The following is a 26,053-nucleotide window of genomic DNA, read 5'->3' as shown; positions in this document are numbered from 1 at the left end:
GCCTGTAAATAACAGTTTGCTGCACCTTTAAGCATGTTCCCTAACAAGAGGCGGTGATTTACTGAGGTGATAAGCTGTAACTAATACTAGGGTATCATAATAGGTAAATAGATTAGCGCCGTGCTTCTCTGTATTTTGCTTTCTAGGGAGCCCACTGGCTCGTTCACTCGGAGATGCTTACTACAGCACTTCGTGCAGGGTAAAGCAGGCAGTCACAGGGCTGCAGCTCTCCGTGCTGCTGGGGATGCAGCTGATGAACTGCCTTAGTGAATCTAGGGGCTGGCATTGACAACTTTGCCTGGTTTCCTTCCCTTTTCCATTCCCTGGCCCAAAAGGGATTGTAATGGCCCGTACCAATATTCGGTGTTACGACTATAAACCGTCCTTTGAGCTGTGTCATCAGCATCCATCACGTAATTGTTGCAAGTACACTGGCATCATTTGTCGTGGGCATCCTGGGTGTGATCCGTGGCTTCCCCCAGCTTAAGCTCCTTGGTTTTCCTAAAGGAAGGGCTGGCTCTTCCGCAGGGGTTGTGGTGCTGCTCTGGGCCCTGGATGCTGATGCCTCCGAGGGACGGGCAGGAGCGGGCGGCGGAGGCCTTTGTTTCCATACTGCCTGGCAGGTTTTCGGCACAAAAGGGCCCTCGCAGGAAAGGAGCAGTACCGGGGGATGTGGCCAGTCCTAATAATTGTGTCACAAATCTTGTGATATTTGGCATGTTCTTAAAGACCTGGCTCCTAGAGGCGGGGGATTAAATAACAATTGCTTCCTTTCTCTTTCAAGCAAGGCTTAGCGCTGTGGTTGCAGAGAGATGCTTGAAATGTAACTGGGGCTGAAGGGGAAAAAAATAAATCTTTGCCTTCCAGCTCTTCCCTCTCTTTGTCCTCAGGATCCCAGGCTGGATACATTGCAGTGTCTTATGATTTTTTTCAATGAAAGTGTTTAAAACTATTGGAGGCATCCAGAAGGACATAAAGTGTGACCAGCTCTGAGTGTGTGGGAGTATTTATGAGTATTTTAAGGAGAGGTCAGTCACACTCTGTGCTGAGACACACTCTTGCAACTTCTGGTCCTCTTCAGAGAAAGGAGAAACAAAAATGGGGCTGGATGGCAGCGAGCTGATTATCTCTGAATGGGGTTTTTTCTCTCACTTCCTTAGGGAAACCCCTTGGGCTACTCGAAATTTCTCTTATTTTTAAATCTTTCTGGTTTTCTCCATTTCACAAATGTGAAAACTGAGGCTGCTCGTTTCTGTGTTGGTTTGTTAATGCAGTCGTCGTTAGCAAGTCGGTATTGATTTATTCCTATGAAAATACATCAACGTGTAAAGTAAAATGCAATCCCATTAAGAATGATACAGGTTTTGCAAATGGTGAAAAGTAGGTCAAATATTGCACCAATCATCCCAGAGCGTGTCCCTTTAAGCCAAATAAATGTGTGAATACACTTAAACTGTCAGCATGTCATTTGATTGCCATTATTATGCATCTTCTGGCATGAGCTGGCAGAGCCCTCTGTGTCTGAACAGGGGCTGAAAACGTCAGTTCTGGTGTATTAACCAGGTTGTATTTTACACCTGGGCTGTGGTGGGGGGCGGATTTGCATTTAAGCATTTTTCTCTTTCCCCCATTGCAACAGTTGACTTGAACTTAAGCAGGAAAGGCACATCATTACATGCAAGGGACATTGTAGCAATGCAGCACAGGAACACGATTTAAATCTGATCATTAAACTGCCGCAGCAAGAGGCTGCGAGAGACGGTGTGGATGGTCCATCTGCAAAATCTGTGCTCCTGTTGGAGGAGGAGGAGGAGGGGCGGAGGGGGGGGAGAAAAAGCAGCTGCTTGGCTGTGCTATGAGAGGGAGAGACTGACTGTTGGCACCATCTGTAGCTGTCCTTTGTGCTCGCTGCTTTATCTGTTCATTATAGTATGATACTGAATTTCTCGTGCTTTGAGTGTAAATGAGTTGAGATGCGCCTAATACCGTCAGCATAAAAAGCAGTAACTAAGTACACTAAAGATGAATAGTGTAATCTGTAAATTCATTTTGAGTTTGTTTCATCTTGCCTGAATAGCCCAGGAAGTGATGTTCTCCAGAAGCCAGCTGTACCAGATGTGCGTGAGGGGTAGATATTCATCCCGCCGAGCGGAGAGCGGAGTGGCGGAGGTGGCTGGGGCAGGGAGAGGGGAGGCCACCCCAACATCTCCAGCAGAGGAGAGCAGGCTCCTTTAGAGAGGGTTCTTGCTCCTGCTGAGCAGGATAGAGGGGGACGGACTGGTAACTCCTAAGGCAGCTACAAACAGCTCTGTTTTCATTCCATGCACAAACACTGACACAGGGAAGAGAGCAATTATTATACATGGTACATGAGTCAAAACGTCCAGGGGAGGAAAGGTTAAACCTCTCCATAATGAGTGCTGTGATAGGGATGAGTAAATTTGTTACATTTTATACCTGCAGTCTCTTAGTTTCTAAAAACATGAGCCCTTTCCAGATAACTTGTAGAATGAAACCCTCCAGCTTATCTTGAGGACCTCTTTGTTCTTTGCTGGTTTGCATTTCACCTTCATGAACGTGTGTATTGCATATTGGTAATAATGATAACTCATTAAGATCTTTTCTTATCTTCACCTCACCGAAGCAATGCTATCTCACTGGCATATTACTTTACCGGGAGTTACTGTGCTTTTTTTTTTTCGAGCAGGTTTGGCTTTTGTTTGCAGATTCGTGCCCTCAGCCCCGCCGGGTTGTTGCTTTTTATCTTATTTGTCAAGTGCACATAGGTGTGCAGAAGGAGCAGCTCCCTCCTCCCATCAAAGCCTCATTTAAGATGGACGATTTCCATTTGACACCGTAGTAATTACACTCGGCTGTGGAAGTGCTCAGCATCCACTATTACTCTGCGGCGGCTGCGTTTGGCGTTGGGCAGAACACTTTGTTCGTGTTTCTCAGAGCTCAAGTGGCCGTGGTGCGCGGGGAAAAACCCTGCAAGGCAGGGATTTGTGTCTCCAGGCGGCTGGAAAAGGGGGAGGGAGGGGGCCTTTGTCACTGGCACATTAGTAATGATATACCAGGGATAAAAGGTGAGTATAATTTGATCAAATGCTTGTTGACAGTTTCCTTGGCTAATAGAGAAGCAGCTTAGACTGACACTCGTTGCTGGAACGTTTCGCAGAGCTCTGGGGAATGCTTTCTGTGGGCTACGTGTGAGGCTGACAATTTCCGAGTGACCATATTTAGTTACATAAAGAAGCGGTGTCCCCTTTTTGTCACAGCAGAGCTCTAAAATGCCTCCCTAAACACCGCTCCTGACCTTCGGCTTGATAAATGCAATGAAATTACTACCTCTCCTTTGTCCAAATGTGTGATTAATTCACAGGAATGGCCTGGGCTTTAAGTATTTTTTCTTGTGTGGCTGTTCAACTTGAGAAAGTCCAGTTGTTTCTCGTACTGAAAAATCATATTTGTGGGTGTTCTTGGCAAAGCAGGTTCCTTTTTTTCCCCTACAAATGTGACTTTACAATTGATCTCTTTGGAATTTGTTCTACTAAATATGTGTTAGCAGTTCCTGTGAGTAGCTACTGGAAAAAAGAAGGTGATGTAGCCTGAAATGATAGTTTGCAACTGCTTATGATTATGTTATTTGGTGAAAAGATCCATTAGAAAAATAAGAAATGAAAATAAACCCCTCAATTTTAGAGAATTCTGCACGTGTCTCTTTTAAACCAGTAAGCCTAAAATTACCTGTAGAGCTCTCCTACTCTAAACCGCTGTGGCGGCTTGGGTTTTGAGTAGTCTTCTGCTTCTCACCTGCTTGTGCAATCTGTTGATTTGTGTTCGGTTCATAACACCTCAGGAAAGCACTTAGTTAAAAATGAAATACAAAGCATTTTCTTGTTCTGAGGGGTTTGTAAAGCATACTTTAAAGAAGGAAAAACCCCGAGTGCTTCCACTTGAGAACATTGCTTCAACTGCAGAATTTTGCAATTAGTCCGTACTTCGTTCTGGTGAAACTCTTCACCGTGTCATACCTTGGTGAGTTTTTACCTGAGCCACTTCTGATGCTGGAATTAAAGAGTTGCTTTGAGGCTCGATTGGGTGTTGCTAGAGGCTTTGGTGGGGTTTCTTGGCTGGGTGTGCTCATGGGAGCCAGATTTCACCTGCAGTCACTTTCTGGAGCCCTGCTTACTGCAAAGTAGGTGGTTGATGTGACAGGGGCTGGTCTTTTCTGAGTGTGGGTGCGTAAGGGAGAGGCCACGTTTTCCGAGATAATGACCCCTTTCATGTCTTCAGAAGGAGCTGCAAGCTTTTTATCCCTCTAGGAAATCTCTGCATCTTCATAGTTCATAAGCGTGGTGTTCCTGTAAGCACAGAATTACCCTCATTGACCAGAAGATTAGGCACATAATGGAAATACACATTTAGGGGTTGTGCTGGGTCAAATATAGATTTAAGTGCCTAACTTTGTATCCATACATCAGTGTGGCCATGTTCTCCTGTTTATCTATTCAAGACTCGTAGCTGATAGCAGTTTTGGAAACGAAGTCCTGCACATGGGTTTCTCTTCATGCCTCTCCAATTAAGCTTTTCCACAAAAATAGCCAAACAGAAAAGAGATCTTCTTGTTCTTTGCTCCCCTCTGTGAATGATGTCCTCTGTATGGTTTTGTTACATTTCTGTTTGTGCAAGATTAATTCTGCATTTTATGGTTTTTTTTTTTCACTCACGACAGCTATCCCACGTCCTTGTGCCCCATCCCTTCTTCAGCTCTGTGCTCAAGTTCTCTGGCGCCTCCTGGGCTGTACAGAATGTTTGTAACTTGTGTTAAAACATTGTAATGATAGCTTTTTTTTTTTCACTCACGACAGCTATCCCACGTCCTTGTGCCCCATCCCTTCTTCAGCTCTGTGCTACGTCCTTGTGCCCCATCCCTTCTTCAGCTCAGATAAACCAGTAAGCCTAAAATTACCTGTAGAGCTCTCCTACTCTAAACCGCTGTGGCGGCTTGGGTTTTGAGTAGTCTTCTGCTTCTCACCTGCTTGTGCAATCTGTTGATTTGTGTTCAGTTCATAACACCTCAGGAAAGCACTTAGTTAAAAATTAAATACAAAGCGTTTTCTTGTTCTGAGGGGTTTGTAAAGCATACTTTAAAGAAGGAAAAACCCCGAGTGCTTCCACTTGAGAACATTGCTTCAACTGCAGAATTTTGCAATTAGTCCGTACTTCGTTCTGGTGAAACTCTTCACCGTGTCATACCTTGGTGAGTTTTTACCTGAGCCACTTCTGATGCTGGAATTAAAGAGTTGCTTTGAGGCTCGATTGGGTGTTGCTAGAGGCTTTGGTGGGGTTTCTTGGCTGGGTGTGCTCATGGGAGCCAGATTTCACCTGCAGTCACTTTCTGGAGCCCTGCTTACTGCAAAGTAGGTGGTTGATGTGACAGGGGCTGGTCTTTTCTGAGTGTGGGTGCGTAAGGGAGAGGCCACGTTTTCCGAGATAATGACCCCTTTCATGTCTTCAGAAGGAGCTGCAAGCTTTTTATCCCTCTAGGAAATCTCTGCATCTTCATAGTTCATAAGCGTGGTGTTCCTGTAAGCACAGAATTACCCTCATTGACCAGAAGATTAGGCACATAATGGAAATACACATTTAGGGGTTGTGCTGGGTCAAATATAGATTTAAGTGCCTAACTTTGTATCCATACATCAGTGTGGCCATGTTCTCCTGTTTATCTATTCAAGACTCGTAGCTGATAGCAGTTTTGGAAACGAAGTCCTGCACATGGGTTTCTCTTCATGCCTCTCCAATTAAGCTTTTCCACAAAAATAGCCAAACAGAAAAGAGATCTTCTTGTTCTTTGCTCCCCTCTGTGAATGATGTCCTCTGTATGGTTTTGTTACATTTCTGTTTGTGCAAGATTAATTCTGCATTTTATGGTTTTTTTTTTTTCACTCACGACAGCTATCCCACGTCCTTGTGCCCCATCCCTTCTTCAGCTCAGACAAGTTCTCTGGCGCCTCCTGGGCTGTACAGAATGTTTGTAACTTGTGTTAAAACATTGTAATGATAGCGTAGGGCAATTACAGACTCAACTTGATAGGATAATAATGTGAGTGGTGCTTCGTGGACGAGCTTTTCACTCCTGGGGTTTGTTCAGATTGTGCCTCCTGTTCCAGTAGCTTGGATCTGCACTGGGCTGTGCTGGTTTTTGGGTCGTGCTGACTGTCACTGCCTTCTGTTTTGCAGCGCTGCTCTCGTCGTGGTGTGAGGAGCTGGGACGGCTCTTGCTGCTTCGCCACCAGAAAAGCCGGCAGAACGATCCTCCAGGGAAGCTCCCCATGCAACCCCCCATGAACTCTATGAGCTCCATGAAACCCACCCTTTCTCATAGGTGAGTCCCAGCCCTGGTCATAGGAGTGGCGGGCTGTAAAGATGGCCCACGTGGTAGATCTGTTAATTGAAATGCTTATGACTATTGACAGAGGTAGCTACACTGTTTCATGCACTGAACAGCATTACAGACAACAGGGGATCTGTAATTACAGCAGGTACTAAATAAACTCAGGTTTTGTCTTGTTGCCTGGTGCACAGCGAAGTGATGGTTCCGTCTTCAAATCTGTGCTCAGATCAAGTGGGCTTGCTTTCAGACTTCAAGTTGTGCCCTAGGGATAAGCTTCTACAGCATGTCTCTCACCAGACATTTTTCTACTGTTTATTTAAATACAACTGGCTTTTCTTGAGGTAGAGAACATTTCACTGATGTTCTGTTTTATACGTTGTGTTGGAAACATATTGTAAACAAAGCAATTGTAGAGTGAGTGTAGCCACAGATGGGAGAATTACCTGTATCGCCTTATACCAGGTTAGAATCTCAAAGCACTTATGTTAATTTAGAGAAAATATGAGCATTCAAGGACACTAGAAGAAGCTGAAGATGTGAAGCCTTTGATTACCAAATTACGGGGAGGAACAACATCTCTATTCCTTGTCTGCAGAGCCTAGGTCAAGGCAAAAGCTGAAGATTTAAGTGTAGACAGGATTAACTGCTCATTTCATGCTTTATGTTTCTGGGATATTTTTCAAGGCTTTCTTTCCTTCAGCATCATGTTAAAGAAACCACAAATAGTATAAACTGGTCTTAGTATAGGGCACTTCAGTAAGGATTATGAGAATGCGGATGAGGCCAAATTCCATGCGCCTAGATTCTATGGTAGCATAAGTAACTTGAACTTTTGTGTTGGAATGGAGTTAAGGACACCTCTATACCAGGGCATTTGCATGTGTGAATTAGTCAGGAAACCTCGTTTGTGTTGGGGTTTGTTTCTTCATTTTTTGTGTGTTTATGGGAGAACCATACACACGCTATGAGTTTTATTATAGGCATTGAGAGTAAAGTCCTTTTTTTTGTAGTATAACTAATATCACTGATTTTTCAGAGTACCTGCATTGCCTCTTTTTTCAGTTGCTTATGAAATGATCGATTGCAAACCCAGAAAACCTTCTGTTCTAAAATAACTTATTTTTACACCTGGGAGCTTTGCAGAAGCCAAGGTGAAATTAGTGGCCAGTCTGCAGAGAAAGTGTGGTGCGGTGTATGTGCTCTCTTAGGTGCAGTTTTGTAGTTTTTAGATGCCTGATTCTCATCCGACCTTTTAGCCTCTGTTCCCCTGGAGTCCATAAAGTAAGGATGAAAGCCCTGCTGTATCTCACAGGGACTGTGTGCTGTGTTACTAGATAAGATAGGCACAACTCTTTTCTTTCATGGCAGTTTTCCACTGAAACTCTGTCACATGTCAAAAAATAAATACTTTCTTCTGCTACACCTAAATACCAGCGCTTCTGGCAATACTGGCAATACCCAATATTCTACCTAAGAGAAGACCATCCTGCCCAGTATCAAACAGTCCCTATAAGTTTCTCTTGACTATTGTCTCTTGACTACCTCTAAATTACTGCTGTTTACCTATGAGATGCCCCTCCAGAAACAGAATTTCTGTGGCGTAACTTCTTATCTATAATAACTGCAGCAGCCTCTTAGGGATTTGGACTATCTGCATCGCTGCTTCGGTGATGCTGTTGTCTCATCTGTAATTTAGCCATAACCATGACTGCTCAGAATCTCTCAGGTAGTACATTAGAATGAGACATCTTGTGGCTCTCTTCTTTTTCCAGCTGGAACTGTGTATTTTCATGGATGTTTTATAAGCAGTCTATAAGAAGTGAAGTGTGGGGTGAAGACGAATTGAGTTTTCTGTTTGTTTCACTGAAACACAAGATGAAAAGCCGTTAAGTAGAATCCCAGTGATAAAACTGTTGATAAAGCAACTTGTGTATTTGCATTAGATTACATTTGGTCAAAAGCTTAGTATTAAAGTTCACAGTTTCTTATCTCTAATTCACGAAGGTTTTGTCTGAATTAAAAAAAAAAAAAAAAGCAGAATGCCTTGCATTTCCTACAAGAAATTGACGTAACCAGCTACTTCAAGTTTTGTAGAAGAACTAGGTATTAAACCAGAACAACCAAGAGCATATTCAAGAACCTTACATAGCTCAACAGAAGGAATGTAAGTTATGTCAGCTGTGAATATCACTAGACAAAAAAACCCTTCCCCTGTCATCAGACTATCTTGAGTACTTCACACAGAAGATTTTTGCTGTTGCTTTTACTAGCAACAGAATTATCCAGAGCTCTAGTCAGGGACTAGAATCCCGAGTTACCTGGTGCTACAGAAACACAGCTCCTGAGTCTCAAAGTTGAAACAGGGCTCAGCTGTTAAATAAATTCTGACTCAAAAACGTATCGCAAGAATCTAAAGATTCATATTTAAGAAACTGTGGTGACATACACTGGAGTGAATTTGGTTCTGGCCTATTTTTAGGGACAACCTTTTATTTTAAAAAAGTTAATTGAGTTGTGGGAGAAAACTGAAGTGGGCACATCAAGGAGGGATTTGATAGTGTTGGTCAAATGCACTTACAGAGAGCAGAGTATAAGCCATACAAGGATGTGCACACATGCAACAAATGCTTTCAGAGCAGGGACTGTATTGTGCTAATTTCTTTCTAAATTTAGTTTTTCATTAACAGAATGATCAAGTGTTGCGTATAGAACAAAAATTCAGCCAAATACCTACTTCCTAATGTAGGGCGGTTGGTTGGGCTGCAAACTCCTGTGCTTTATGAACAGCTTAAACACTGGATTCTCAAAAAAACCCTCTCAACCTTACTTTTTTTTGAAGTCAGTGCAGTGTAATAATAGTTAGCTCCCACTTGAATGTGAGATTCATTGAGGTTTTTTCATGTATTTTATTTTAAGACTTTTTTACTGATTCCTGTGGATAAACTTCACTCCTGTACTGAAGGACCAGTATGAGACCTATCCACCTCCTTAATCCTGTATAACTTCTAATTTAAGTCCTACTTAAAGGATTGATGGGGGACTTAAGGAGAGGCGGTAGCCTTTGGGCTGGGCCTTCTGCATAGGAGTGAAATTTCATGCTTTCTAGCTTGCAGGGAGTAATGTAAGTTCTTTGTGTTGTAGTTAGGAAATCCAACATAATGTCTGTAATAACAGATACTACTCAAGGTGGCTGATTTTTTACTTTTAGATGAATTTAAGATCTTTGGCAAATGCTGTTATGTAAGTACAAGTTATTGTCATTATACACCTTCCTTTGCTTTAATCAAGTTAACTTAACACTTCATTGCATTAAGTGGTGGACCTTTGCATGTGGATCAAACTGAATCTTGGTTGACATGGGTGCAGATTCCATCGATCCCAGAGAGAACTACACTTTACTTCAGTTTAAGGTGGATCTGACCCCTGCAAGTTCTAGGGGGCTTCTCAATTTTGGCGTAGCTTGTAGTAAATCTTACTTTGCCAACAAAACCACCTGAAAATAGACAGCTCGTAGTTGCAGATTGGTGTGTTGTCATGAGCATTCGTTGGGTTCTTACTGTCTTCTCTCTTGCTCCAAATTTTGGTCTTCTGTATTAATTGCCAGCTGTCTTGCAGTTAGTGACCAAAAGGTAGTAATGTCTGTATAGCGCTGTCAAAATTTATGAAAAATATGAAGGTAAAATTATTTTTATCACAAATTACTTAGTGCCAGAGGTTTTGAGAAAATTAAACAGTAGATCAAATTAACTAGTAATTCAATATTACAGTAGGTGCTTTATTTATTATCATTACTTTTCGGGCAATTGCCATAAATACCTTTTACTGGTTAGACTTGCTTTACAAGCGTGCTTATTTTTAGTGTTTGTTTTTTCCCTTTTACTTTACTAAGAGCTGAACTTTCCACATGGGTAGGAGCTCTCAGAAAAGAGTGGCAATTCTGTACCTGAGTTTTTCCTGAGTGGTTGGGATTGGCTCTTCGTTGTTTGTTAAGAACCAGGAATGATCTGGCTGTAACATACCAGGAGGAGCAGTGTCAGCGTTTCTGCAAAGGTTGCTGCCTTTTCAATTTTGCCATCATAGGCGGTTTTGACCGACAGTGATAGTCACTTTAAAAATGTCTGGATGAGAGAAATGGTTAAAGTGAAAGGTCAGGTGCAGCACATACAGGCTTTTATGAAAACAAGCACGTTGTGCGTGTTTTATACCTCGGTTTGAAGTCGGGGATCACTTCATTACTGCGTGTGGCTGTGACGTGCAGGAACAATCTTTGCAAAAGAATACAAAACTTTTAGGTGAAAAGTAAGATTGTTTCAAAGCCTTTTCATCTTTCTGTTTGTGAAATTGTGAAATAAATATAATTTATTTATATATTCAGGGGCTGAACAGATGGTAAATCCTAATATAAGAGAATATACCCAGTAAAGCAACCTGTATTAATTACTCCTGATTCTGCAAGAGCAGCCTCTCTTTTTCTTCTGTCTGCCTTTCTGTCAAGAAATGTTAAAATCCACCATCAGGTGAAAGTAAGGGACAAGTTCAGAATCCAAAAATGTTGCTGCAGAAGTGCCATTTCTTAAAGAAAAAAAAATGACCTCAAGATTTGTTCAGAACAGTATTAAGTGAGGCCACTGTTGCTCTGAGCATTGTAAAGACAAAACTGGTTGCCTGAAAATACTGCCCCAAGACTTTCTTGCCCATCTCGTCCTCCAAGTGAAACCATTGGGTCTGGTTTCAGCGCTTTGACTTACTATGGGGAGGAAGTGGAAGAAAATCATAAAATGTTGAAGCGAAAAGCTAAAGGGTTAAATGGCTAAAAGCTAAAATGGCGAGTACTCTGTAGTTGAAAACTGATGTGTAACTATGAGCTGTTAGTAATTAAACATGTAATATTTTCATGTGAAAAAGGTGAGATAAGTTTGTGGTCAAGTTTGTGGTAACAGGAGAGACTGAGAGACATGATCTCTGAGAACAACAAGGGGCAGCTTAAACTTCAAATATATATTCTTCACGTGCTTGGTTAAAGGGTACAGGATAAGGGTCGCCTGTTATTGTGTGTACAGCACCTTGCACGGATGTGACAACAGGGATTCTGTATTGATGAGAGAGTCAAAGTGAGTGCTGCTGCAATAAGAATAATATGTAGCAACACAAATACTATAGTTTTTGTGATTTTTTTTTTTTTTCTGATAAGTATGTGTAAGTGTTATGTACTCTACACTTTTTCCTCTAAGCATTGTATATACTAGATAAAATTTTGGGGGTTTTGTTTTGTGATTTATTTATTTTTTAATTAAAAAGTGGCGGCTGATATTTTTAAAAATCCTGATAAAGACTAGGCAAATATTATTTAAGGTATGTCTGCTGACTTAGGCAAAATCTGACCTTCTCAGGTTTTACCCTGTCTATGCTGGGTTTTAAAATATGATAACTAACACCTTTGAAAAGACAGCTTTCATTCTAATGTTTGGGCCATACTGGATATCCAATTCCTGAAAATGTCTGATTGATTACAATTTACTGTTTAGTGATAATCACAATACTGTCATGCTCTTTACATGAGGGCTGCTCTCAAAAGCAGTTAATTTGTGCTGAGTCTAGGTCATTTTCCTCTTCCAGCATGTTGGGATGGTTCCCTCTGTCACTTGTTCTCAATGAAACCAACTCATTTCTGATGGCACTGGAGTTAAAAATCATTCAGCTGTGGCAACACCCCTAGTTTGTATCAATTTTGACTGTCAGCGTGTAGCTAACTGCTTGGTGACACGGAAAGCTGTGCTTTGCCTAGCCCTTTGATGCAAGCCTCATTAAAATCATGGGGAGTCTTTTAACTGGGTTTGAGTCCCTTTGGATAGGGGACATCAAAACTGATGTCAGAGCCCTTCAGTGCCCGGTCCAGGTGTGAGGTTTAGCAGCCCTGTACACACTCCCCCAGGGCGGGTGGGGGTTTGCTGGGTACCCAGGCTGTGAGCATCGCGCTCCAGCCTGCCTGCCAGGAGGTGACACAGCTCCTAAGGAGGGGAGGGAGTTCTACAGTCTGGCGACATTTCCAATTTTCAGTGGAGCGGAAAAAAAAAAATAAATAAATTACTGGCGTAAGGGATGGCAAATACCTTGTCTTTTTTAAAGATTTTTGCTCTTTTTTGATAATTTGGCAACAGGAACGCGGATATGGATTTTTGTCTAAAACTTGGTGTTTTTCTTGATGCCTTTGATTTACTCATATCTGTAATTCATTCACTTAGATGAATTAGCGACCCTCCCCAGGATTCCCCTGTAAATAAATTAGAAAAAGGAGTGAATTCCTGATAAACGATGTTGTCATTTTTTAATTCCAGCTATTGCCATACAGCTGGGTTCTCACATCTCGTTAGTATGGCAGTGGGAAGAAAAAGGAAACAGTGATGACTATTTGCAGCGATGGGGAGCTTTTCTAATGGTTCACCTAAAATCAAATGGGTTAGAAATTCTTGCTTAAAAAAAACAAAATCCCTGACTGGTTTTCGCTGGAGATGCCAACAAAGCCTTGCTCAATAGCCAGGGCACATCAACATCTGTGCAGATGGGTCGGTGACATTAATTAGATACTGACAGTGCCTTTAGCAGGAATCGGTGGTTTCTTCCCGAGGAAGGGCTGTTGCGGGAGCAGGGAAGGGTACAGCAGCCGGGGCATCTTCCTCAACGTCCTCATCTCCGACCAGGCTGAGGACGCGGGGGCGGGGAGAGGGGGGGGAGAGAAGGAACCACAGTCTGTTTCTGCTCTCCCTCCCCACTTACCGCCTCAGGGGAGATAGGATGTGATGGGTTGTTTGCCCGTGTCACCGTGTCACCGACAGCATTTCCAAACAACTTTGACAAGGCAGAGAGTGTCGGAGGCGGCTCGGGGCAGAGCCGTTCCTCAGCCCTGCCCGGTGTGTGCGGTCCCTCACCGCCCCCCGGGGCTCCCCTCTCCCTGCCCGGTGTGTGCGGTCCCTCAACGCCCCCCGGCTCCTCTCCCTGCCCGGTGTGTGCCGTCCCTCACCGCCCCCCGGGGGTCCCCTCTCCCTGCCCGGTGTGTGCCGTCCCCCACCGCCCCCCGGGGCTCCCCTCTCTCTGCCCGGTGTGTGCCGTCCCCCGGCTCCTCTCCCCAGGGCTCCCCTCTCCCTGCCCAGTGTGTGCCGTCCCTCACTGCCCCCGGCTCCTTTCCCCGGGGCTCCCCTCTCCCTGCCCGGTGTGTGCCGTCCCCCGGCTCCTCTCCCCGGGGCTCCCCTCTCCCTGCCCGGCCGCCGCCGTCCCCTCCCGGCCCGTTCCGCTCCGCTCCGGGAGCCGCTGCTCGGCGGCTCCCCCCGCCGCCTCCCCTTCCTTCCCCGGCTCCCGACCCGCCGCTTTCAGCCCGGTCGCGCCGCCGGGGGGGCTGCGGGGGCTCGGTTCGCCCCCCGCGCAGCCCCGGAGCCCCCCAGCCCGGTTGGCATCCTGGAAGTTGCGGTGGGTGCTGTGCGGCCCCCCTCTCCGCCCTCCCTCCCTTTCTCCCTCCCTTCCTTCCTTCATTCCCGCCGCGCCTCTTGAAGAAAAGCGGGTTTGTGGGGGGGGTTGTTGGTTTTTTATTTTTTTTTTTTTTCCTGTTGTCGGGGAGCGTAAATCGGCTTCATCTAAAATCTCGGAAGCGCGAGTCCATCCGATCTTCCTCCCAGCCGCCTGCTCCGCCGTGCGTGAGTCAGACTGCGGAGCTCCCGGTGCCCCGCTCGCCGTGCGGGGCTGCTCCCGTCTCCCCCCCTGCCTCAGAGGCAAAAGCAGAAGTGGAATCTGCTCACGCTTTCAGCCGTTCCTTCCCCGCTTGTTGTAGCAGTCGCTGACCTCCAGGCACTATGAATAAACAGCAAAGCTGGGAACAAAAGGAGTCTTCTGGCTGCCATTATCTCACATTAACATAGCAGACGCGCTGCGGTGTGAACAATGCGAGTCTCATTCGCCGATAATCAGCGAGTACCCAGGCATTCGGATTACCAAGGCAACAGGCAATGGTAGAATACTGGGTGGGTGTGTTTTTTATTGTAAAGGAGCAGTCGGATATGGAAACCCAGGTATATTGATAAAGCAGAGCAGAAGGAATGCCTGGTGGCAGGGGGGGACTGAGGGCTCGGGGTTGCATTCCGACACATGTGAGATAAATAAGACATGGATGAAGCAGGTCTGTGCTGTGAGATGCAATAAAGATTAAACTGCATTTGTCAAGCTGAAAACGATCATAAGATAATTTCAGCGTTTTGGAAAAGGTAACAGGTGGCATGTTAATAGCAGGGCTGTTACCGGTGGATTTTGTAACTGTAATCTGGGCTGTAGTAATGCGTTGCATGGTCTACTTGTGTGACAATAGAACTGGGTGTGATGCTTTAATCTTTTTTCCTTTGATCGGATGGATGCTGTAGTCCCATCATGTCAGACGATGGTAACCCCTTCAGCTTCTTCTGAGGCGGGAGCGGGTCTCAGTGGCATTTTTTTTGTTTCTTACCTGCATAGCTGTGATGGTCTTTTCCACACGGACAGAAATAAGTTGCGTTATCTCTGTATCTCCGTGCGCGTGCGCACACACGTGTGCGGGGACATGTATGAAATCTATAACGTAGCAGGACCGTGCGTGTGTGCGGGGGGGGTGTGGGTGTCTGCAGGCTCAGAAACTTCCGAATCAATCTCATGATTTGGCCTGATGCATTATTTTTTTTCCTAATTCCGGGGGTTGGATGCAGAGGCACTAACTGAGCAGCATGTCCTCTGCAGGCAGGGCTCTCCACCCGAGGAGGCTGTGTGAGGAGTAAGGCGCCAGGAAGCAGCCGTGAGCGTGTCACAGCCTGACCTGGGGCAGCCCGGTGTGAAATGGAAGGCAGCCTGCCCGCCTCGTGCACTCATAAGTCATCCAGGCCTCACGGGCCTTGTCAGGACTATAAAGAAAAAGTTCAGGGCTTTCCAGAGGTACTTGGCATCACCTGCTGAACCGCTGGCTCGATTTTGCCGCCTCAGTCCCCGCACAAGGGGCTGTATTTTGTGTGTGTGTGTGTGTGTGTCTGCATGAATGGTTGTTGTCAATGTGTGTCCGTATTTCAAAGAGCAGGGGCGGGGGTGATGGCCACCTGCGAGCTGCAGGTGCCATCCAAACCACCCAGCTGATAAATGCCTCACTGCTTTCGCCTTTTGACTGCTTCACCTGCATCTGCTCACCTAGAACGGGTTCAGAATGCTGCTGTGTTTTCAAACTGTTTGCCAGAAAACGGCTTTTCTTCTTTTCTTTTTAGCGTGAATTATGAAATTTCTAACCGCTTTCACTCTTCCTCTTCAGTTTACGTTGCTCATAGCCCAGTACAGGCAACATCCAGCACTGAGACCCTGCTTGAGGTAATTCTTTCCCGATAGGGAAGGACTAGGGATGGATCCTCTGTGCATTTGGAGTTGAGCGAATCAAAGCTTTCCAAAGGGTTAGAGAACGTATTCGTGGAGTTGGAAGGAGTTGAGGGAAACAACAGACTTGAGAAATTGGGGGAGGGATAATTTTTGGAGCTGTATATTTTATCTGTAAGATCTTTGGAGTCACGCCACTAAGAAGTAGAGGGAAATAAAGTCTTGGAGGGTGCTTTCAAACTGACTTTTTTCACTTTTGCATTACATAAATACACCCAGTGATTTGAATGGGACTCTGTCTTATGCATTTATTTAGCGAAATATACGATGGAGCTTTAACTTATGCCAATACCATGCAAACTTCTTCAAATAATAATGCCAAACAGAGGGATGTATTTGAGGAAGGCATGAATCACATGGCCAGCACCAATCAAAAGGAAATTACTGCTAGCTGTTCAGAGCCAGTGTTAGTATATGTGCTTACTACACCAACCTCTTTTTTCCTCATCCTTACTGTAAACACCATAGGATACCTGTACGCAACATCAGGTTTTAGTTTGCTTTATGTCAGTGTGTGATGTACAGAGGTAGTTATTCTATTTTTTCTTTACGGTATGTCTTCATATTTCCTTGCTGACTTTAAGTGGTCTTCATGTCCTTCCTTCATGGGTGTCTTCTTGCTCTGCTGTATTCATCCCTCTGTGTGAACAGAGAAGGGATTGTGTAGAGTGGTTTCTACAGGCTACAGAAATGTACAGAGGTAGTTATTCTATTTTTTCTTTACGGTATGTCTTCATATTTCCTTGCTGACTTTAAGTGGTCTTCATGTCCTTCCTTCATGGGTGTCTTCTTGCTCTGCTGTATTCATCCCTCTGAACAGAGAGCGGATTGTGTAGAGTGGCTTCTACAGGCTACAGAAGACACAGCACAAAAAGTCAAAGGATAACCTGGTCATATTTTGTGTTATAAAAAAAAATTGTAATAATGTGTTTTAGTATCTGTTAACTAGACTAAAAACTAACTTTAAGTGTTTAAGTTGAAACACTTTGGCCAAGCACTTTAGCCGTGAAGATGGTGCTGGTGAGGCATTGGTTTTGTTCCCCTGAAAAAACATCTTAATGAAAAATGAGAAGGCAGTTGTTTCCTTCTAAATGTCCAGAGTTTTTAAAAAGAAAACAAAAGCAGATCTCTGAAATGTTTTTGATTGCCAGTAAGAGGAAACAAAGTTTGGCTTTCAGGTGTTCCATTGGCTTTTTTCAAACTAGTAGTCAAGGCCTAGGATAGGCATTGGTTTTGTTCCCCTGAAAAAACATCTTAATGAAAAATGAGAAGGCAGTTGTTTCCTTCTAAATGTCCAGAGTTTTTAAAAAGAAAACAAAAGCAGATCTCTGAAATGTTTTTGATTGCCAGTAAGAGGAAACAAAGTTTGGCTTTCAGGTGTTCCATTGGCTTTTTTCAAATTAGTAATCAAGGCCTAGGATATTTTCAGTGGAAATTTGTCCATAAATAAACACTATGAAAAATCCATTTGACCATGTTATTTATGAATAGATTGTTGGGGATTCCTAGCTTATGGAATTGGGAAAAAATTAGCTGAAGTCCTTCCTGGACCATTTTAGTGTTGCAGGAAGCTGCTAGTAGTGTTTCATCTGTTCTAGCAATTTCATTTTTAAAGAAGTTGTAAGGATGTGTTCATACTGATACAAAAATTAGAAGAATAGGGTGAAATTAATCCCTGTTGCATAACAGGAGCACACCAAAAAGATGGTTTGAATTCAGTATTTGTGCTGCACCACGCAAAAGTCTTTTCTTAAATAACAGTACGCTTAAAATAAGATTATGGTGGTGCCCTAATCAAGAAGGGTTGCTAACTGAATCCCTATTAATAACTAAAGCTACGTGAGTGGTGTTCAATTGAGAAATCCAAGTAAAACAAAAATTAAACCTGAATGAAAGAAGCCAAGCTTCCTTACTCTGAGACAAGAGGGGTATGAAATGCATGTGTTGGTGCTACAGTTACCCAGGTCTGTATTTCCCATGCCAATTGCAGGATTTGTGATATTTTTTCCGCTGCAGATGGATGAGGTTTTTGGGGGAAAAGAGGGGTCAGGCCGCGGCAAGGAGCCTCGTTTGGAGAGTGTTATGTTTTAGTTTGCATTAAAGTAGTGTCACCTAGAGGCTCCAACCAAGAATACAGCCAGGGGTTGCTGGGCACCCTGAGCACACGGGCACCCAGGGGCAGAGCGAGGTGTGGATACGGAGAGGTGCCAGTGGGCAAGAACGGGGCAGGCGCCCCAGTTGGGGGCTGTAGTTGGACCGTTCTGGTTTTTGGCTGTGTGTAACTGCAAAGGAGTGTTTGGCCCAGGTGGATTTCTGACACCTCACTCCTTGTCGTCAGATGCTCTCCTCTCCAAGTGTCCATGGGTGACAAAAGAAGACATGGGAGAAATGACAGCCAGCGTGACGCTGTCAATTACCTGCTCATCTTGGTGTCAACTGAAGAAGTTCAGATACAGTTGGTAGATTTAAAGGACTGTGTGGACTCTGTGTGTGTCAGGTACCAGTCAGGTGGGATGACAGTGCTTCAGAAGCACTAAAGATGCCTACGAAGCTGTAAAGCTGGCTTGAGGGTAACCAACAGAAACCAGTCCCTGAAAGGCCAGTTGTGGGAAACTTGACTGCAGCGCTTGGAGTGAGAAGGTTTTTTTGAGAAAGCCAACGTCTGGCGCTTTTCTGCAGCAGTTGATAGATTTTCAGTGTTTAAAATGGGTATAGATGCTTTATAAAGGTAGTGTTTTAGACACCTGGCCTCTCAACAAGTGATATGGAAAATCACTGGGAAGGTGTAATTCCAGTTTTTACCCTCCTCCACAACATGTAAAGTACCAATGCTCTAGGGATGCGTACTTCACTAAACCATCTGAATCTCTCCTTCCTCAATCAATGAAGACATGTAAACAGAGTATCAGATACACATACAATTACTTTAATGACAACATAAACATATTTAAAATACAGCATTTTCAAATAAAGCCACAAATCATGTATAAATTACACTAATTGACTAGTATTAATTTACAGAGCTCACTTTTTATTAAGCAGCTTTTATTAGAATTAACTTTCAGTCTGTGTGTGACATGAAGTCTGTAACTATTCCAAAGAGGCTGGATATCTGCCTGATTCTGTTTCCCTGTTACTGGGATTAAGAGAAGCTGTTTAGACCTAAGTCCTGATGTACCTCTCCGACATGAGTGTTGTATTCCAGGTGGTTTCAGTACATTTGCCAGCAGCTAAGAAATCCTTCTTCCTTATTCCTTGATTGCAGTTTCACTACATCATAGTTTGAGAAGTAATTTCCCTCCGTCTCTTCCTCATTGCTCTATGGCTTCCTCTGCTGTTTGGCCTTTAATGCTGACCAGTAGTATGTATAGGTTCATTAACACTATTATAAATTTAGTCAATACTCTTTTAGTGGACTCCAGCTGAGCCCATACTGACTCACTGCCCTCCAGGGTGTAGTGAGAGACTTAATTACCCTTGTACCGTTCAACAGGAACAACGTCGTGGGCAGCATTTCGCTGTGGCTGGAGAGGTTGAAGCTTCTTTCTCTGTTGGCTGCCATTTTCAAGTTTAAAGAAAGGGATTTCAGAATAATTCACAGCTCTGTACAATAACAGGGGAAAGCCACTGCTCTTTTGCAAATGAGAATTGGATTGGTCACGTTTCATTACGGCACTTACATGGATTTTCCTTTGATGGTGGGAGTATTCCTTTGGGTTGTCTAAGGACAAAAACACAAGTTGAAAGAGAGAAGTGGTGGGACAAGTAATCCTTTAGTTGAGTGGCACGTGTTTCAGCATCTCCTACTGCTTGAAACCAAAGAAGCCTTCACACAGTGGAGGAAGGTGGATATTGTATCCAGCAAGGCAAAAGTCATACTCAAACGTGTGTGTAATTGGTGATAGGCCACAGTATCCTGCTGGGGAATGCAACCCACAAGAATGCCCTCACTTTCTCACTGGGATCACTAAAGTGAAGTTTAAGTCAGGTGACATCTACCACAGTAAACGTGCATTAGGGTGTGTAAGTTGATGTTGTACAAGGCATACCCTTCACGATTTCAGTGTCACCATAATTTCTGATATTAATGTTGTCTGTGATGTAAAGGTAAGTCCTGGGTTGGATAATGTAACGGTAATGGCATTCCATGTGCACGAGTATTTGCCAACAAATCTGTGCCTTTTTTTCTGGCTTTCATGTGTTATGCTGGGTCCTGTGCTGGAGGCTTTCATCATGTGTCAACAGTCTGGTTTCTTGAGGTGTCGCCCGTTTTGAGTGAATTACTCTTCTTTGTAATTAGATGAAGTGATTGTATAGTCTTTAAGAGCATGGTGCAGCCTTCCACTAAACAAATGCTCTGGCTCTACTGCTGGAAAGTATGAAATATTATATGAAGTCTCTTCTGTGTACGTTAAAGGAGGGGAACAGGTAAGAGAGACATGCTTTGGAGGCAAAGAAGGTGAAGAAATAGTTACAACTTCTTAACAGCAGACTAAGGCATCTCTAGCTCAAAGTTTGAGTTGCGTACAAACAGTACAGCATATTTGCATTAGAAGAGCCTTCAGTGACTCTGTGGTTTGATTCCTGCCTGTCATTACCCTTCTTATTTACTCATACACTTGCAAAATATTTGCCTTGTTCCTCGGGTTTTATTACCTGTCCACAGCACATCGGTGGGGTATAGAGAGGGATGGCTGCAGTCAGTCCTTTCACTGCTTATGTCATGGAGGGAGCTTCTTTGTAGTCATTGAAGAGTACAAACACTCATATGTGCCATAAATATCCAAACAAATCACAGAGCAGACATCATCAAGAACAGTCAGAGAAGGAAGTAAAGTAGGAGGCATCATTCAGAGCAGGAAAAAAAGGAAAGCTTCATAGCTGTCACAAATTCTGGGTTAGTCATCATTTGTCTCTGTGCTGGTGGAGGGTACTTGCTGAAGCATTGCGTCACTTGCAAATGTTAGTCACTGACGCCATTGTCTGAGCCTTTGAATGAGAGGGGAAGATTTTCAGCCTTCTGAGAGAAAATAATTTTTTTAAAAAAATGGGCTAGGAGGGCTTGCTGATTGTAAAGGTGTTAAATATGCCCTTATTCACACATTGGTTTATATGGATGGCGTCAACGTAACCGTTGGATGTCAAGCATCTTATAGAGAATAACTATTTTCCATTAATTTTCCCTAAGTATTTGTTAGGGGAAATTATTCTTTTCCCTAATTCAATTCATTTTAATTATTTTGTGATTTTATTGCTTAATTCAATTTGGGTATTTTGAAACAAATAGGTCAGTTCAAATTCATAGTTATGGTCTATTACAATGCTGTTGTGCTGGCAGAGCATTATGGAATTTGTTTGAAATTTCCTAGTTATTTGTCGAATGTATTCACTGTTTCATTTTGCCTTACACGGCTGCTGGGGCTGTTATTGGGTTATTGGTTCCTTGAGACATAGGTGGTTTTTATCACATATACGCGCATGTCTTTGTGCAGTGTAATTCCTATTCCTAAAGGATTTGCAGTAGGTGTTGGGAACAGGTTGAAGAATGAACACACAGGTAAGCCTTGATTTTGGCTCCCAGCACAAAAGGCTGGAGGAGTGCTCCAAGCCTGCAGTGCTGCCTGAGGACGTGGTGGGGTCAGCCCCCTGCTCTGCACAGAGCCCCTTCCAGCCTTTGGCAGGTCGCTTGTCTCGGCGTGTCGTGTGTGAGTTCATCGCGTGGCACTTCTCTGGTGCAGGCTCTGAAGCACGTGGACACAGCGCTCAAAGAGCCTGTATGGATTCTTTAGGCAAGATGGAATTCCAGTGATAGCTGGTAGTGCAGGGAAAATGCAGTTCTTGATATAAATACAAGTCAATGGTGTTTGAAAATTGTGGAAGAGAGCAATGTGCGTGTATTAAAGTGTGTGTATATGTATATCTAGATGAGGAAAGGTCACGTGTGTGTATATCTGTGCATATATGCAAATAGAAATCTAATTTACAAGTTAATAGTATGACAATGAGCAATTTCAAGTGGGACATATTTTACAGTTATGGGATTAATAGTTACTTTCACTGGATTTAACATATTTCATTAATTACACTAGATGCATACCTATCCTGTGTTCATTTTGAAACCACCAATGCTTTCACATGAAAAGAACCGTAAGCAATGTTTGCTTGTGTGTGAGGACAAAGGTAATGGAAAAACCCAATCCTCTCATCCACATATTTATCTGAAAGATGTGTTGTATATCTGCAGCTGATTTTCTAGAATGCTGATTAGCTAATACTGTTTTTGGCATGCAGCTTATCCATCGTGTGGGAGAACACTATCTGAATTTCAATTTACTTTTCAAAATGATGTTGAACTGCTATTCCTTTAAAGGCTTTTCTGGCCATTTGGGGACCCGGTGCAGACAGTGGAGCTGCAGTCTGGTCTCAAAATCTAATTGAATTGGTACGAGGCAGCTGAAGCCGTGGTTGTTGAAGAGCTTGAGACAGAATGCAAAAAATGAGTGCTTCTGAGCAACTTCCTTAGTGCTCTTCTTTGAAACTCTGCCCCTGAGTTTATTTTTACTTTCACTGGTAACAGACCTTTATGGTGAAAACCTTGTGCTTCAATATAGTTAAGGAACTCATTAGTTCTGTGTGGTTTTGATGCGATCATGTTGCTATTAAAGAAACCTTCTGCCTCTGAGAGTACTGGGCTAATAATGGAAGGAGGAGTGGGGAGTTAAATGATGTCAGGTGTTAATCCCTTTGTCCCCGCCAGCAATTTGCCACCGTTTAAACTTCCAAAATCTCACCCTCCTAAACATTTGTTTTTGCAGTGATGGGTCTTTCCCTTACGATTCTGTTCCCTGGCAGCAAAATACCAACCAGCCCCCAGGCTCCTTGTCAGTGGTCACCACAGTATGGGGTGTGACTAACACCTCTCAAAGCCAGGTAAGCTCCGTTTTTATGCTCCCTCCCCGTAGATTATGTTTTCAGTAATGTTTGCAAAGCGGGAAGTTTTTTAGAAAAATCCTCTTGCAATCAATAACAGTGTCTGTGTTCCCTTTGTACATGCTTCATTTTTTTTCTGGCCGTGTCCTCTCTGGTGGCATCGGGAAGCAGGTGTCTGAGAGCTTGAGTCAGTGACTCCTTTAGCTGCATGCAAATGTCAGGCTTGGGCTTAGCACGTATTTTGCACTGTATAGTTTCAACACCAAAAGCATGATTTTGGGGTAATCCCAAGCCTCTTTGGAGACTCCAATTGAATTTGAAGAATTGTTTTATTAAAAATAAAATTTCTAGCAAGATTCACAGTGACTGTTGATTTTACCCAGGGTTGTGTCATACTGGTGGGCTGGTGAAATCCAGTGCCAAGTCTACCCCCGTGCTGGGGTGGTAACTACCAGCTATAGGCTGTGCTCTTCTCAACCTCTCCTCCTAATGCTGTCTTACTCTGCAAAAATATTTCAATATGCATTGGAGCAAAAGCATGAGCTCCTGGCTCCCAGGTGAGAGCCACGCTTGCTGCATTTTCATTTGGTTCTCTCCACCCTTACCTCTCTTTTTCTGCTGCAATGTATATTGAATTATGCTATAGAAAAGGCAGCTTTAATGAAGGAGACGCCAATTATTAGTGATAGCGTGCTCTCCAAGGAAAGTGGCACAAATCAAGTTATCAGGCAGTTTAGCCTTTTCTTACAGCGTGGATGAAGTGCTGTAAACACATCGCCATCTTTAATGAGTGCAAACGGTGCATAAATCTAACTTGTATTTTCTGCATTTTTCAAATCAAGTGATGTTGAATCCCATACAAAATTTTCTGTGGATTTTTTTATTATTATTATAATAATTTTGGTCAGAAAATTAAAACCAAAATTGTTATGGATTGAGCCCTTTGAAAAAGAAATAATTCAGGGGCCAAGTCATTTACTCACGTGGCAGTAAGTACTGGTCGTGGCAAAATTTTTCTTCAAAAAATAGAGGAAACAGTTACAGGATCTATAACATCATCTGTTATTGGTGGTTACTTTTTAACACCTTAAATGAAAATGTATCCCATCTGGGAAAGAAACACCTGAGTAAACAGGTAGGTCTATACATTGGCCAGAAAATGGAAATATAGTTTCTTGTGAAAGTCTTTCACACTTAAAAAGGAAAAGAAAGAAAAAAAGAAAAAAAAAAAAGACTTCAGAGTTTTGTGTTATCATAACACTGTGGTGTAACTTGAACTCTTCATGATAATTGAGGGGAATGTGTGATAAAAGAAAAAAAGTGCATTGGTATAAAGAAGAAAATGCTTCTTCAGAATCACTGCAAGGGGAGGGTAAAACTCTGGAACGTTAAGCCTGGTTGTAGCTGTTGAGAGCAGATTGAAATGAATGGCAGGGTTTCCCGTAAGTCTTCATGCTCCTGAGGGAAACGAATGAGCCAGGCCCATCATTTCCCTTTCAGAAATTCCCAGAGCTGATGACTCCGTCTTCTGCAAAAATCGTGACCACTAAATTTCTTCCCAAGTAGGAGATAGATTTCCATGCAGCCATACTTGCATCTCAATGGAAACCTTAGCAATTTTGGTTCAACTGAAAAAAATAATGTTTCAAACAAGAAAACCGAGTCATTTTAAAAACAAAACAGAGGACTCTTTTCTAAGAAGCAATAAAAACAACCGACAGATTTCTGTATGCTTCAGAGAGGGTTAGATTCAAGAATGGGTTCAGCCACTGAAATATGTTCTGTCTCAGTTTTTGCATCTGTAGTTCCCTGTGCAGCATGGCAGGGAGACTGAGCAGTTGCAAGTTATTTCGAAGTTTTACATCAATAAAAAGATAAAGCATGTACTTTCTCTTAATTGGATTAATTTGTCAGCTACAGAGCGTGGTTCTAGGAGGTCTTTGTCATAACTTTTTTCATAAGTGTGTTAGTTTGGGTTTCATTGAGTTAAAAATCTCCCGTGGAGGATAATTAGAGATCAGAAACTCTTATTTGTTTGGAAATGGCAAAAGAAAAGGAGAAATCACCAGGAATGTGCACCTAGATATCAACAAGGTGTATGTTCATTCGAGTTCAGAGTACAGGGGGGTTATACTGTAATTTATTGATTGCAGCAAATCAACTTAATTTGCTTGATGTACAGCCCTTTATTCTCATGTTTCTACTCACAGGTGCTGGGAAATCCAATGGCAAATGCTAACAACCCTATGAACCCAGCAGGAAATCCCATGGCTTCTGGGATGACTACCAGCAACCCTGGAATCAATTCCCCTCAGTTTGCTGGGCAGCAGCAACAATTTTCAACCAAGGCAGGCTCCACTCAGCCCTACATCCAGCAGGGCATGTACGGGAGACCCAATTATCCTGGAAGTGGAGGCTTTGGTGGCAGGTAAGATTTATTTGTGTGAGCTGAAAGATGGATGTAAGTAGTTGATGCAGCTTGTTTTGGTGACCTGGCAGAAGTGTCATGGGCTTATTTTAATTATATAAAGTCTCAGTAGCTATTTTATGCTGGTTAACTAAAGTGCATACTGCTTTTACAGCTTCGGAAATCAGCTACCCAAACTGCAATGAAATTCATCACAGTAAATGGAAATGGCTTAGGTCAATCAATTAGCTCTAATAAACCTCCAAAATAAAGTTTTAATTAAGAGAGATTGTTAAACAGACCACAAGCTTAGGAATGATTAACATTTAATAAGGCCAGGATGTGAAAGGTATTGATGGTATAATTTCCACGTGCGTATGGAGGAACAAGCTTGAGCATTAGGCAAGGTAGGATCCAGTGGAGTGGGATATTTCTGCCCAAAGACTTATTCCACCACAGGATTTGGAAAAGAATTGGGGGTGAAGATGTTTGTTAAGAGAGATGGTCAAGCTGTGTATTTATTTTGGGGAAGTAAATGCTGCATTAGTGAAGTAAACCAAAACTAATAGCCTGCGTTTTGTTACATTTTGACTTTCTGTGTCTATGCTTTGTAAACAAGGGTGGTAAAGTGCACTTAGCTGAAACCACTATTTATGGTCCCTCTGCAAAGCCTGCTGGAAAGGTTGTTAGCGTGGGCAGTCTAGTGTGAAGAATGTAAACCTGGGACGCGGGGAACTTCTCTCTCCTTTCATCTCTGCCACTGATCTACTGAGTGACCTTGAACAAGTCAGAAAGTTTGTTTAGCTTTGTATTAACATCTCTAAAATGGGCATAGTTCACTGGCCCATATTTATAAAGATAGTTCATGTCTTGGAGCGGGGAAGGCATGG

General features: G+C 43.2%; 1 protein-coding gene across 7 annotated transcripts in view; it reads left to right on the top strand.

Moving 5' to 3' along the window:
- Positions 1–26,053, top strand: part of ZMIZ1 (zinc finger, MIZ-type containing 1) — a 290,102-nt gene that overhangs the window by 231,951 nt on the left and 32,098 nt on the right. For all 7 annotated transcript variants that reach the window (XM_014956235.1, XM_014956232.1, XM_014956234.1 and 4 more), the window contains 3 exons: positions 6,247–6,391; positions 22,642–22,756; positions 24,967–25,184. In XM_014956235.1, coding sequence (XP_014811721.1) covers positions 6,247–6,391; positions 22,642–22,756; positions 24,967–25,184 — 478 coding nt within the window. The remainder of the gene's footprint in view (positions 1–6,246; positions 6,392–22,641; positions 22,757–24,966; positions 25,185–26,053) is intronic.

Source organism: Calidris pugnax, unplaced genomic scaffold, assembly GCF_001431845.1.
Source record: "Calidris pugnax isolate Ruff unplaced genomic scaffold, ASM143184v1 scaffold196, whole genome shotgun sequence".
Lineage (NCBI taxonomy): Eukaryota > Metazoa > Chordata > Aves > Charadriiformes > Scolopacidae > Calidris > Calidris pugnax.
The sequence above is the reverse complement of the archived record's forward strand: the minus strand, read 5'-3'. Positions and strand labels throughout refer to the sequence as shown.